Source organism: Hoplias malabaricus, chromosome 2 (assembly GCF_029633855.1).
Source record: "Hoplias malabaricus isolate fHopMal1 chromosome 2, fHopMal1.hap1, whole genome shotgun sequence".
Taxonomy (NCBI): domain Eukaryota; kingdom Metazoa; phylum Chordata; class Actinopteri; order Characiformes; family Erythrinidae; genus Hoplias; species Hoplias malabaricus.
In genome coordinates, this window is record NC_089801.1 from 12,466,865 (window position 1) to 12,481,842 (window position 14,978).

The window sequence follows — 14,978 nt, forward strand, 5'->3', positions numbered from 1 at the left end:
AAACATTCGTTAAAAAAAATGTAAAATCCAAAAAACAACAACAAAAATGTACTTATCAGGTATTTATTTAAAAAAAACACATTCAACTTAGAATATACAAAAAAAGTTAGAATATAGTTCAACTGAAAGAAAAGTAAATTCAATATAAAATCTAAAGACCACTAGATTTTAATTTTGTTCCACATCACTTGAAATTATGACTGCAGTAATTCAGAGAAAATTAACATTTAAATCACTGCTAACTTCAGCGTGTTTCTTAGAAAAAAAAATCTGTAGAGTGTCGCCATCTTGTGGACAAATAAATAACAACTTTACCTTAGAGATGTGTGTAAAAATATGAGCGTTTTTGGGTATTACACAGAGCAGCATTTCTCGTTTAGACAGATAACTTAAGCCCAAAATTAAGCATTTTCCAATAAGGCTGTCTCTCAGGTCATTTTGTAACGGCTGGGTCTGAGGTTGGGCGAAAGTTATCTGGTTAAACTGAAAAATCCTGCTTTGTGAACTATCTCATTGTAGTGAATGTATGTACACACTCTCAACAGAACACTGCACATTTAATAATAATAATAATAATAATAATAATAATAATAATAAAATGTTGAATATATTTAAGCATGAGAATTTAACATTTTATTTACTTTTTTACAAAAGTCACGGTATTTAGATAGAGAACTGTTTTCACTTAATGCAGTTTAAGAAATAATGTTCAACAAATGGTTTGTTACAACTAAACACAAGCTTAAAAATATAGCTAGCTAAACAAAGAGCTGTGTTAACACGGCTAGCGCTAGCATGGTTTAAAACAAAAATGGCTGGAAAATAAATATAAAAATCCATTTAATGCTCAAAAAGCCGTGTAGTCAGTTCAGTAGACACAAGGACAGAAAATATAGCACCGAGTAGTATTTATAAAATTGTTGAAAGGAGGACCATGCTAGCTAGCCGTATTAACACAGCTCTTTGTTTAGCTATTTTTTTTCTTTTTCTTTTTTTCTTTATCTTTTTTATACACACACACAAACACACAATTGGAACTATACAATAACACATGCGGGTATAATTATTGTTTACACATTTTTCTCCATTTGTTTAAATGGAAATGGCCTATGTTTCAGAGCAGGTGTGCCATGAAAAGGAATTTTCCTGTCCATTTAGACAGTCACCATCTCTAACTACTTAAATCTGGGACATGCTCTTGAACAGGTCAGCAAAACTTGTTGAATTTTAAGTAAGAATTTTATCCTTTGCTTTGAATATAATCTTTCAAAAAGTACAATAAATAAAATAATGAAATAATGGGAAGAGTTTTACAAACATATATTTTTGTATGTATTTTATAATCCCTGCTCTTACTCAGAATTGACATTGTTGCAGAAATTTCTTATTGGTGTGTTAAAGAAATCACACTGTGCGTATATAATAACAACATTTTCATTTGTTAAAGTTAAGAGAAAAATAATTAGGCCTTGAAATAGCTATAATGCCTATAATATGTTTTCTGTAATGGAAATTTTTATATGTCTCGGTTGAAAGACCCTGTCTGCTTGTTTTGTCTATATATTCATTTCCGTCAACAGAACTCAGAAACTAAGTGTATGTCAGGTCAGTTTCGAGGTCAGTGCTTTATCAGAACAAAACGTTGTCCCTTATCTTGTATATCAACCTGGGATGTCTCTAAGGAAGCTAAGCTTGCAGAAACTTAGAGTGATTATCTTATGGTTATGACGTATAAACTACCTATATGTCCTCATTCACATAATACTCATAATACACATAATAATCTAACAAATGCTCTGTTAAATTCTTTTTTAAATTCTTAATAATTGTATTTATTTTCTCCGCCACACCGTCAGCTGATAAAATCATCTGCAACAATAACAGTAAATTAAAAATTAAATATTTAAACTTGTTTATTGTGTCTGAAATCGATTTCATCTAAATATCGATAGAGATGTGTATTGAAGTCAAAACAATTATGGCATGTAATCATATTGTTCAGTGAAATGATTTAATCTTCCACATACAGGGGATTAAGTTTAGTGCTGGAGCTATGGGTCTTAAATGTGCTAACGAACAATAGAATTCGATAGTCATCCAAAACCTTTGAACAAATTTTCCCTCAGTTCACTCAGACTTGTCTGCAGGTGTAGGCAGTGTGACTGTACAGGGAACTATAAAAATAATAATCTACAAAAACTGTTCAACTGGAAGGCAGAATGAAAGTGTTTTAAATGGTATTGTAAAATAAATTATGGGTGTAATTTCTGAAAAACCTCTGATACATTCCGTGGCAGATCTTTTGTGAACTGAGAAAAATGAGTAACACTGAAAACACCATGTCCTTCAAGGCTTCCACCAAGTGCGATGTTTGTTTGCTCACTTACAGTTGGACCTATTTTATTATAGTTATGATGATAATGAATTGGATCTTGACTGTATCCAGTGGATCCTGGGCTCTTTGGCTCATAAAACGTGTCTCTCACTGGAGGCTGAAATCTTCCTGCTCCATTTGTTTTGCCTGGTCATCGCCTGTGTATTTCTGAACATATTTTCTTTTTGCAACTACTATGTTTTGTGTGAACAGAGTCTGAACACACTGGGGGTAGTGTTCTATCAGCTGTCTTTGGCATGTCATGGCATGCCTCTGTTCAAGTGCTCTCTGCGTGTAGAGCACTATTTTGTGGTGGTCCACCCTATTGTCTTCCTAAAGTACAAATCTTTCAGGTACAAGACATCCTGCTTGGGTCTGGCTTGGGTGGTAGCAGTGATTTTTTAAGTCATCCACTATTTCACTTACAATCCTGTCACTCTTTTGGCCGTTTTGATCCCTGTCATTTGTACCATGTCCTTTTGCAGTTTCTCCACTCTCTGGGTTCTAAAGTGTCCGGGTCTGGGAAACTCAATGGGAGCAAAAGTGCATAACGTGGAGAGTGCCCTCTTAAAAAGGAAAGCATTTATTATCATTTTGCTTCTGGTAAAGCTGCTGGTGAATTACATGCCCATTATTGTGGTAAGTGTGATTAAGCCAGTGGTGTCTGCTATGACTTATCGGTGAAACGTGTATTCCATAGCTGTAAACGTTTGCTTCTTTGGCAGCTGAGTGCAGCCCTTCCTGTACCTCCACAGGGCTGGAAAACTGCCCTTCATCCAAGTCCCATAATGTAATAATCTAAACCAACATTCATCATCTAAATTTGATTAGTGACATTTATATATTTGTGTTTTTCAACATATGTTCACCATAGCTTATTATGGAGACCCAGTACATATTATTAATAAATAGAATTACTTATCTTATGGAATAACCTGTATCCTTGGTTTGGAACCCACAGGCTATTTGAAATTTCTGCTTTGTATGCCAACTGTATCCTACCTGTCAGGAACGATTGGTTGGGGCTTCTGGAAGGTCATGAATGAGAGCACTAGAGCACTATTTTACATGTATTTTTGTTTGCTTTGTTTTTCTGTGAGGTCCAGTTTGGTTCATCTTTGCTTCACTTATCTTCATGTTGTTTATTGTTTTTGGCAGGCTCAATGTCAAAACTATTCTGGGTTTTGTTTTATAACCTTACTTCAAAAATAAATCAGTAGTCCTATCAGGTGGTGAGTTCTTTATTTTTGTTGTTTGTCTTTGGCAGTTTTCAACCCAGATGTTGAATTATTATGCTAAAGAAGATATTGTAAATACACCTCATTTTGACATATTTTGATGCTACCAATCTAGGATGGTGAAGACTAATTCATGCTTCATTAAATATGTTTGAGCATCATCGGCTGCTTTTTGAAATTCTGTTAACGCAACCTAAATGGACATTTCAACACATTTGAAGGAGAACAGAAACTACTCAGTTATGTTTGATGGCCACGTTGGTTAGGACTGGTTAGGACTGTTCTCTCTGCTCTGGGGCATGAAGAGCAGTGGCATCAACCCCCCCATCCCCCACCCAAATGTGTTGTTTATTTCCAGGTTTAAATGAGAATCAAAAATTTGACTTTATTTTTCGCATAGCCAGTAACACATTCTCTTTTGTAAATATGTTGAGCACATGTTGCTATCCATGTACTAACATCTCATGCCTTGAAGATGGAGTGACTGGAAAGAATGACAGAACTAAGAAAAATTGCTCAATTGCTCCTGGATGGTTATGCCAGTCTAACTCGTTGAACTGGTGATCAGGTGTGTGGTTGTGTGTGTGTGTATGTGTGTGTGTGTGTGTGTGTACTCTGTACAGAGGTATATGGTTACACCCTCACTCATACAGTCTCTTAAACATGAGCCAGGAACTTACAAACCAGAAGAGACAGACAAGGGTCTAGAATGTGTGATAAGAGAAAGAGAGACAAGCGGCTCAGAGACCGGACAGAAACTGAACCAAAAACAGTCAGAAGGATGTCATTTCTCAACAGTTTGAATAACAGAGAGTAAGAAAGAAAGAGTAAAAATATACTGAAGTGGGGAGTAGGAGGCATTTAACATTTATCCAAGCATAAAAAAAACTTTTTGAAGAGGAGATACACTGCAACTGCGCTTAAGTAAAGGTAGGCTGTTCTTTTTGGCTTCTTTAAATTCTTTAAAATTATATTAAATTATGAAGTAATTATGAATTACCGTTTCTAATTAAATTCACTAACTTGATCAACAGCATGACTTAGCACTTTTCCCCCATGCTCTGTGAGCAGCAATATACACCCACCACTGATCTAAGATCAGTTTTTGTTCATAGGCTGAAAAGACTGACCTTCTATTAGTGCTAAGGCCTCTTTCATGCAGAGTTTGTGACTGGTCTGGCTTCATTCCAGAGTTTTCACAACACATAAGAAACTCTAAAGAGTTGTCTTTATTTTTTTCCCTCAAACTTTTGTTGAGGCGTGTTTTCACTGAATGAAGCCAAGAAAAGAAATCTGTGTTTTGTTTGTTACAACAATTTGGTTAAAGTCTGACTTTCTGTGGCATTTACATTGGATAAATGGCACAAGCTTATCATCATTGACAATACATGAATAAACCACATGCTTGTCTCAGACCTAAATAGTGTTTTTCATATATAGGAGGATATTATAATAAGCCACAGTGTCAAGTGTGTCTTGGATACTTTCTGATTTCTCAGACCACCAGATGTGGTCAGGGACACACACAATGGAGATACGAAGTAAATGTGGTGTGGGAGGAGGACCATGCCTAAGGCTCACCTTTGATCCTGACACTAGAGTTTCAACCTATTGCTACCTCTCCCCCTCCCTAATCCTCAGTCTTATTTCTTTTAATCAGGGGGAAAACCTTAGTAACTGGCTAATCACATCAGAGATGAAAATGAACCTACAACAGAGATTAACCTAGTCCTTCTATTTTCTATAATTGGATTTTATTACCAGTCAGCATCTAAATATTTGTAAATGTGTACATTAACATGAAAAATGCTAGAAAACGGAGGTAGTATATGTGCCCAGTAACTTATTCCAAAACATGTGCCATTGGAGGCCTCTTGAAAATCCTTGCTGTCCAAAGAAAAAAATTAATTTTATAGGAGAAGGATAAAATGTTCTTAAATATCACTCAAAGACAATACAAAAATATTTTATTCTAAATAGTTTTGGAGCATGTCTATTGGTCCATTGATCATAAAATGTTTAGAAATTTTAAAGGCCTGTGTTCAAATGATGTAGTAAATTAATAAAAGGTAAAACTGGACAGTGACAAAATGCAAGGTGTAAACAGTTACATCTCTTACTTACTTTGGAGATTCAACATCAAGTGTGAACAGGGTCTGAGATCACTTCTTAATTTGATGCAGTTTCAGTCAAGTTTTCATAGTTTTGGCTTGTGATTTGCACAACAGTTTGTCCAATATATCATTCTACTAAATCTTGCTCCTCTTTTGTCCCACAGTTCCTCAGCTGTTCTGCAATATCCACCATGTCTATTCCTGCAGACTTCCTGTCAGAGGAGCAGTTTACCTGCTCCATCTGCCTGGATATCTTCAACAACCCTGTGTCCACTACCTGTGGCCACAGCTTCTGCCTGTCCTGCATCACCTCGTACTGGGACAGTCGGGGCAAGTCCTTCCTTTGTCCACTCTGCAAGGAGAGCTATCGCAAGCGACCCGAGCTCCACATCAACCACACGCTCAAGGACATCACAGAGCAGTTCAAGCGCATGGCTGGGGCCTCTGGAGCTGTGGCCTCTGGAGCTGTGGCTGCGAACCCTCAAGTACCCGCTGGCACTGATCAGAAGCCAGCTGTCCCACCTCGGCCAGGGGAGCTGCCAGGAGGCCTGCTGACAGAGATGAAAAGCAGGTTCCACAGGACATCATCCAGTGGAAACTTGCTGGCATCGCCACCACCATATGAGGCCTGCCCAAGAAGGTTCAGCACAAGTGGGGGCAACTCGAGTGGCTCGACAGGACCACCATGTGCCAAGCATGGAGTTTGTGTAGATATGTTCTGCAAAAATGACCAAGCATGTGTTTGTGTGATGTGCATTGAGGAGGAACATCACGGCCATACGGTGATCCCAGCTAAGCGAGAGATGAATATTAAGAAGGTCAGTGTCCACTGTGCGTGTGTGTGTGTTCATAACAGGCGTGTTCTGGACACTGTTTGAATATAAACCATATTATATGACACTTGGTAAACTAGAAATACTTCTAAGGTGCCAAGATAAGATCAAGGAAATAACCTGCCAGTGTGGAGCATTGCCAGCACACCACAATAACAGCCTAATAATAGTAATAATATGCTGCAATCTCAGCTTTATTTGGATCTGTATATTTGGACCAGGCTTTGATAGAGTAGTCTGGATGGGCAGCCAATCAGGGTAGATTTTATAATAAAACTATTCTTAGAACATTCACTGTGTTGGTTGTATGACACAGACACTGACAGAAGTACCTCTATGAGCTCAGCTTTGCAAGTCAGTATGTCAAGATGGTAGCATGAAAAAATACTTATATCACATACTTACTTGAGGTATTGTCTAACAAACATACAAAGAGATTAAACACTAACCGTATTGTAAACTATTATCTCTCACCATATGATATGGGCCTAACTATATTTAGAAACCTAGTGTGCAGTATATGATTTTTATGGGAGTGGGATGCACTTGTGTGATACCTCTTGAGAATGTGTGTACTATGGTGTGATTTCTGAATTCAGGAGTGTCTGAAATTTAGTTTATATTCCTTGTATAATTTCCTCAGTCTCAGCTGGGAATCATGGAGGCAGAACTGCAGGGTTTAATCACAGCCAGAGAAAAGAAGATAGAAGAAATTCAAACTTCACTGAAAGATATTCAAGTGAGTACCTCAACCCCATATTTACTGTATATACATACACTGTATACATTTGTTGTTGCAGGGTCAAACAATGTTGCAAAGTCATCTTTAAACTCATCGTTTTGATCACTCTTGTCAATTTCACTCAGCTACCTACGTTTACACACTCACCTCGAATTTGAGACGGCGTTCCAACTCGTTTAGACTCTAAAGACATACTGGGATTGGAGGAGTTTCTCAGAAGGATGGCTGCGATTTTACATTTCTCCCCAATGATACTTAGACTCCTCAAGCACATAGACTGCATTAGAATTACTGCAGAAAAAAAATCCTTAAAATATGTTTGGCACACTGACACTTCTGCCTCATTTGGAGCATTTAAATGCAACGTTGATGATTCTGGGGAAGTGCTTCTCTCTCTGGTTTTTTATGTTCCAAAGCTCTATATCTTTTAAGGTGGAATGCAGCTTAAATTTACTTGTCTGTAAGTTTTTATCCACTGTTTAAATTACCACAGAAACTCATTTGTTACTTGTGCCAACTGCCTGTGTTTATGATCATGCCGTTAATGGTCTCCTGAATGTGGGGTCAGTTCCACCTTAAGTTATTTGAAACAGCAAAAATACGTTAATATTACCCACTTATGGAGGAGGAATAGAGCAATGTCCTCATCTCAGTTACTGCTTTTCTCTGTTGCCTTAACTTCTCCAGATGCCATGAGCAGTGAGATAGAGAAAGCCTGGCATACCGTACCAAGAACCCTTTAAGACATTTTTTAGTCACTGGGGTTTTGTAAACCCATTAGAATGTTTTCCAGGGAACAAGCAGGGTAGAGAGCTAGCAAATTTCGACTAAACCTCCTGTGAATCTTATAAAAAGTGTGTTTTGATTAAAATCATGGACGATGCCTTTAATTACTATTAAATTACATTAATATTGCTTACTCCATTGCCATGTGTTTAAGACTGACATACATGTTTATATACTTAAAAACCATGTGGACATTGTCTACAATATTCAATTCCAATCATCAGGCAAATGCCCAGCAAGAGGTAGAGGTCACAATGAGTATGTTTCGTCTCCTACTCAACGCTATGGAGAGGTGTCAGGCTGAGCTGCTGGAGGTGGTGCAGATGGGCCACATGACTGCAGAATTGCGCTCCCAGGCCCTTGTCCATGACCTTCAGCAGGAGATAGCAGATCTGAGGAAGAGGAGCAGTGCCCTGACACAGCTTGCACAGTCCACTGACCACATCAGTTTCTTCAAGGTCAGTTCCTTTTTGACAGCAATGTGGGGGATGTATGCTTGTATTTTCTGGATGGATGCAGTGAGAGGGAGTTAATTTCCTGTCAGAAGGAATCCTACATGAATGCAGTCATAGGAGTGTGGGGTTATGAATTATATATATTGAACCAGAATTGAGAGCACAGCTAAATTGAGATCTCTGAGTGAGGAGGATGGCCCTTCTTTTCCCTCCTGACCTTGGTAGTATTGTGTAATATGGGAGAGGTCTAGCTACTGTGTGGAGTTCTGTGAATCTGTTTGTAGATGGACCCACAAACGACCATGCAAAAATAAATAGTTTTGCTTTACAATAAGAGAGTTCAATGTTAATAATAATAATAATAATAATAATAATAATAATAATGGGCGGCACAATGGTAACACAGCTCTAGTGGTGGTTGTGGGTTCAAGTCCCACTCTAGACGACTGTGTGTGAGGAGTTTAGTGTGTTTTCTCCGGGTGCTCTAGTTTCCTCCCACAGTCCAAAAACACACGTTGGTGGGTGGATTGGCGACTCAAAAGTATCCATAGGTGTCAGTGACTGTGTGTGTGTGTGTGTGTGTGTGTGTTGCCCTGTGAAGGACTGGCGCCCCCTCCAGGGTGTGTTCCAGCCTTGCACCCTGTGATTCTGGGTAGGCTCTGGACCCACTGTGACCCTGAACTGGATAAACGGTTACAGACAATGAATGAATGGATAATAATAATAGCTTAAAACATACAAACAAAAAATCTTTGGAAAATATTGGAGATGCCTCTGTGTCTTTTACCATTAGTTCATTTACTTAGAGGTTTTCTCAAGTTAAAAGAGTTTGTACAGTGTTAAATTCAGCTGTGTGATTATCTATTCTCATCTTCTAAAGTGGTGGCTTTTATGACTCACCCTCTGCTAGCACAAATGCTTTGAATAAGTCTCTTATCTCAGATAAATGGTTTTCAAATGCTTGATTATTTCAGTCCAAGTGCCCATTGTACATTAATTGTAAAGCCTGTGTGACTAAAAAGTTCATCCTGTACATCAGTCTTGAGTCTTTAGAGACATCAAGTAGTTAATCAGTGTCCTCAGTCAATCACAGACAATCATCGAAACAGTGACTGCAATCAACCTTTCATAAACATTTGAGAATTTCACTAACACTAGCATAAATGTTTGGGATATTTACTCACAGAATTTATTCCTTTAGCTTTTGACAATCTTTGACTTTGAGAGTGTAGTTACCTACTGTTCGCTCATTAAAACTGTTACCTAACCCTCTGTCTTTATTTCTAAATGTGGCTTATTGTCCTGGATCATTTAATTATCTCACATTTAATATGAGCACCCTTGCAATGGAAGGAAACTGAAATAAAATACTCCATCTCATTTGTCTAGATTTTAAGACTTTAAAATATGGTTGTAGTTCATTGCTCTTACCTGTGACACACACAGACACAAAAACACACGTGCGTGCACACACACACACACACACACACACACACACACACACACACACACACACACACACACACAAAGCCTGGCATACTGTACCCTTTTAGCCATTTATTAGACACTGGGGTTTTGTAAACACATTAGAATGTTTTTTCAGGGCAGAAACAGGGTGGGGAGCTAGCACATTGCGAGGAAAGCTCCTCAGAATCTTTTATCTTTTTTATTAAAATTGTAAACGATGCTTCATATAACTTTATTTGCTCTCCTCTCTCTCTCTCTCTCTCTCTCTCTCTCTCTCTCTCTCTCTCTCTCTCTCTCTCTCCCGGCAGACCTACCCATTCCTGTGTAATCCTCCTCAGATTAAGAACTGGACAGAGGTTACACTAACCCCTGAACCCATAGCTGGAGCAGTGTTAAAGAATACCACTCAGATGGTGGAAAACCTCCAGGATGTGCTGAAGAGGCTGCCACAGCTCTGTAACATATTCCCACATAACTTACTCAACCAATTATTATTTAACTTAATTTTAATTTATTTTTATAAATTATTAGTTTTATCCATGTCAATGCACTCAGTTTACAGTTTATGTCGTGCTGGCTTATATGTACTGTCTCAACACCGAACATGTCGCAATATAACTGCCCACATTTAGCCAGAATCTTAGTCCTTTCACTCTTGATAAAATGATGCATAGTTTATTATTAGTGCAATGTTGAATATGCAGCAATTTCAATGGAAAGCATGATGTGCAGTATTTAATTAAAAGTTTCTGGCTGTAAGAAAGCAACTATACCAGAGTCTTACAAAGGATCCACACATTCAAATGGTTCCATGAAGATTTCAGTTTCAGTGGAAGAGTTTGTTAGCTTTTTCTTTAAATAAATTACTAAAATACAAATTCCTGATCATCATGATTTATGTTGCGAGCAAGTTTATTATCATATGAATTGATAATATTAACATAAGTCAGGCTTTGTTCGCTGTTATTCTTTCACCACTGCTTATGAAAGCCATGTCATCAATCTCCAGGCAATTACTCTTCTTTTGTGACAGTGTGAAACGATTATTATCATAGAGCAACATCAGTAATTCTGTGACAGTGACTTTTCAGAAAATACATGGATAACATTGAATGTGCCCACTGTTGTGAACACATGCACACTGAACATAACAAGCCTGATAATGAGGCTTTAATTGGTTTCTGATGTATAACAAGTGTTTCATTTTTTTTTCTCCACTTCTTTGCTTTGTTGCTAATGCTGCTTTAATGCATGATTTTTCCCATTGTTGTGTTGTGCAGGTTTGCGCCCAAACCAGGATCAACTTGTTAAACACCAACCAAGTAGGTTTTTAAGAGTTGGTTAACTATAAATGCTGTGACCCTGACAAGCAGAAAAGATGATGATGATGATTATGATTATGATAACTATAAATGTGAAGTCTTAAAAAGACAAACACACAACTGATTGTATGTTGTGTGTTGTAATATGGCGGCAAAACACAAAAGTGAACAAAACACGTTAAACAAAACACAGCAACATGAAGAGTGCGCAAAATATGAACACACATTTACTGTGTTTGTGTATTCTCCCTTTACATTACTGAGTATTGTTTTATTAATGTTGATATGCCCAGCCTCCAGCTATCGGTCTTTATTACTTTCTTGATAGAATACGTATTGCCAACAGTCCCTTATTTGGAGACTAAAAGATGCATTTTGAACCGATACGGGACGCGTTTTGTTACGAATTTTTGAGGTTACATTTTTATGTTTAAGACTGAAACACTCTCTACCTCTCTCTCAGCCGGAGCAAGGGGCAGATTCGGCTCCTAAACAGAACTCGCTTTTCATTGGTCGTCACTTTAATTAGCCAATCAGCAGCAATTTTATCTGTCCATCATTCAGTGTGCAGCCAATGGAGTCACACTGCCTAGTACAGCACTTTGTTTTGTGGTGGCGCTGAAACACTGGGAAGTACAGTTCTGCTTTAAATAGAACTAATGTTATCTTAGCTCCTTGTGGCTTTGCTTAATCTGTACCTCGTCAAAGAAATTTGCTGCCATGAGGCATTTACCCCATACCCCCTGGTTAAAGCGTAGGCCACGAAATCATTAATCTATAGCGAATCTCTGTTCATTTTTTGCATTTGTTTTCTCTATTAAAATGGTCTTAAGTTTTAATGTTTAAACATACATTGTAGATGCACTGGTCTGATTTTTTTTCTAATATCTAGCTTATCTCTCCTTTTTTGCTTTTAGAAGTGCGGAGCGTGCAGGAATATACATGTAAGAACTTGTTTTCATTACTTTCGTTTAATTACTTTGCAGAGAGTAAATTCACCAGTGTTAAATCAACATTATTTGTTTTAAATTAAAACTGTTAGTGTAATCATTTAACACTCTCGGTCTTAAGTTAACATTAATAGTGTTGATTTAACACTGGTGAATTTACTGTGCTGTGTCTGCAAAATGTAAGATCCTCCAGATATACCAAGAGCATTGTGCAATATCTTAAGCCAAATGCACGTTTAGCTTCAATGCTATTTTTCTTGGCGGTATAATGTGGAGAACAACAGGCTAAAAGCTAAAATTAGCACATTTGCTCTCATTCTAGATAATGTGTTACTTTTAGCTAATTTTTTTCTTGTTGAAAATTTAATGCCGTCATCCAATGGAATTCATTTTTGTATTGAATAAAGATAATATCACTACTGTAAATTTTGTTTGTCAAGTTATACAAATGCTCAGGAGGCTGCATTTATTAGCATGTAGCTCAGCCCTGCATCAATTTCCAGATGTTGTCTAATGCATGCAGTGTTTGTAGTATGAGAACACTGCTACACATTAAAATTATATAAACATGTATAAAGCCGTAACAAAGAATATCACTATATAGAATTGCAAATCCATGTTTGTCTGTCATATGGCATATAAAAAGTCTCCAAAATATATTTTGAATTTAATGATTTTTTATCAAGCAACACCACACTGAGAAAAATATTTTGAAACAATGTTGTAAGTTTGCTTTTGTTTGCAATTGTATGAAAATTCTTACAGTTTACATGGCATTATTTTGAAACCTGTCTAACCCCTTCTACCTCTGCTCTCTCAGTGGATGTGACTCTGGACCGAGACACAGCACACCCCAGGCTGCTGATCTCCCCAGACGAAAAGAAAGTGTGCTGTAGTGAACAATGCTCTACGGTAACGGACACACCTGCCCGTTTTGACCGCGTGGTTTGTGTTCTGGGACGCCAAGGCTTCAACTCTGGCTGCCATTACTGGGAAGTCCAAGTGGGAGAGAAGACAGATTGGGACCTGGGTGTGGCCAAACGCTCCATCAACCGAAAAGGGAAAATATCAGTCAGCCCGCTTAATGGCTATTGGTTCCTGAGCCTGCGGGACAAGAGCGAATACGCCTTTCGCAGTGATCCACCTACACCCATATCTTTAAACATCAAGCCTAAGAGGATCGGTATCTATGTTGACTATGAAAAAGGCCAAGTTTCTTTCTATGACGGAGATGCCAAGATGCTTATTTACACCCATACGGACACATTTACTGACACTTTGCATCCTTTCTTCAGTCCATGCACCAACAAATCTGGCAGGAATGAGGACCCCCTGATCATTTGTAGCACCAATCCACAAAGCTGAGGGTATAACTGCAGCACACAAAGAGTATCTTGTTGTCTCAGCATCTTACAGTTTATGTGCAGGCCCCAGTACATTTTTTTAAATATGAACTAGACAGAAAATATCTACAAAAGAGGGTTGTAGTTAATGATAGAGTGAATGGAGTAAAAGGACAGATACAGCCCTCCACTTCTAACTCAAAGAATGAAAAATGACCCTGAAACAGCTTTTTAAAAAGTTGGCATGTCACAAAAATCAACAGAGATATCGTTCTTGTTCAACCTACAATTGTTTAGCTTCACCCATTCATGTCGAAATTAAGAAGAGAGCTTTTGCTGACTGATTTTGAATGAAGCACAACTTAAGGGGAGCCAATCAGAGCAGAGATCATTTACATATATAAGTCTAAAAGACACAGTAACAAAACCAAAGTGGGAGAAGTCCACATAAAATAAAAACCTATTGTGAACTTTGTTGTTTTATACACGTGACACTTGCTACCAAGCTAGCTAATGTTAGCATTAAACTTAACTGGGAAAAAAATCCTACACAGTAAATTCACCAGAGTTAAATAAGATCTATTCACTATTTTACTATTTAGTGTTAATATTTAACATTCTTTAATGCTCCAAATGTTAATTTAACATTGATATTGTTGATTAGCACTGCTAAGTTTGCTGTGTAACACTACCACTAGTGCAGTAAACAGTAGCAACCTATTTATAAAGCAGGATTTTTAGCAGCCTCAGGGAGAACAAACCATGTTTGTGATTTATAGGAATAATAGTGCTTAAACAGATCTATGTGTAAATCAGGTATATCAACAAGCATGTAGAAAATTATATTTGTGAATGAAGGGATAGTGCCAATTGACTTATTAAAGCATTTTGGGAACTCTTAGGCTAGCATACCTACCTTCTCCCTTCTACTATCTCAAGGTGTTATAATTTTGCTATTTCTTGCAGTTGAGCCAAATACTGTGAGCTTTGTTTGTATCTACGTATGCACATTTATTACAAGTACAATTTATTACAATGTATTGCATGAATGTATATTTGACATATGATGAAGAATGTTGTACAAAATCATGAGATACAAAGTATATCACTAAGAACATTAAAGGTGAATTACACCAAATAAGAGCTTAAAGCGGTTTATATCAGATAAGAGAGGCTTTACCAGACAACCAGACTGACAGAGGCAGACAGACAGACATAGGCAGAGAAAGAATAATAGACAGACTGATGCCTACAGATTGATAGACCACTAAATAGATAGATGCATAGCTAATCAGATAAATAGATAGACGGCAGCCCACCTCGTTTGTGATTAGATACTTTATCTATTGCATGA

At 37.5% G+C, this 14,978-nt stretch overlaps 1 protein-coding gene across 1 annotated transcript; it reads left to right on the forward strand.

Annotated features, from left to right (window-relative positions):
* The first annotated feature begins 4,309 nt into the window (after positions 1 to 4,309).
* Positions 4,310 to 14,750, forward strand: btr01 (bloodthirsty-related gene family, member 1). Its single transcript, XM_066661874.1, has 8 exons — positions 4,310 to 4,542; positions 5,891 to 6,544; positions 7,203 to 7,298; positions 8,312 to 8,545; positions 10,318 to 10,465; positions 11,290 to 11,331; positions 12,249 to 12,275; positions 13,102 to 14,750. The coding sequence occupies exons 2-8, from the start codon at positions 5,918 to 5,920 to the stop codon at positions 13,644 to 13,646; spliced, it is 1,719 nt and encodes a 572-aa protein (XP_066517971.1). The 5' UTR covers positions 4,310 to 4,542; positions 5,891 to 5,917; the 3' UTR covers positions 13,647 to 14,750.
* The last annotated feature ends 228 nt before the right edge of the window (positions 14,751 to 14,978 follow it).

Bases quoted from the DNA above. Each gene is read 5' to 3' on its own strand.
- btr01 (XM_066661874.1), top strand. From the start codon at position 5,918: ATGTCTATTCCTGCAGACTTCCTGTCAGAGGAGCAGTTTACCTGCTCC. The intron at 8,546-10,317 runs GTCAGTTCCTTT...CTCTCCCGGCAG, and splicing joins ACCACATCAGTTTCTTCAAG to ACCTACCCATTCCTGTGTAA. The intron at 11,332-12,248 runs GTAGGTTTTTAA...TTTTGCTTTTAG, and splicing joins ACTTGTTAAACACCAACCAA to AAGTGCGGAGCGTGCAGGAA.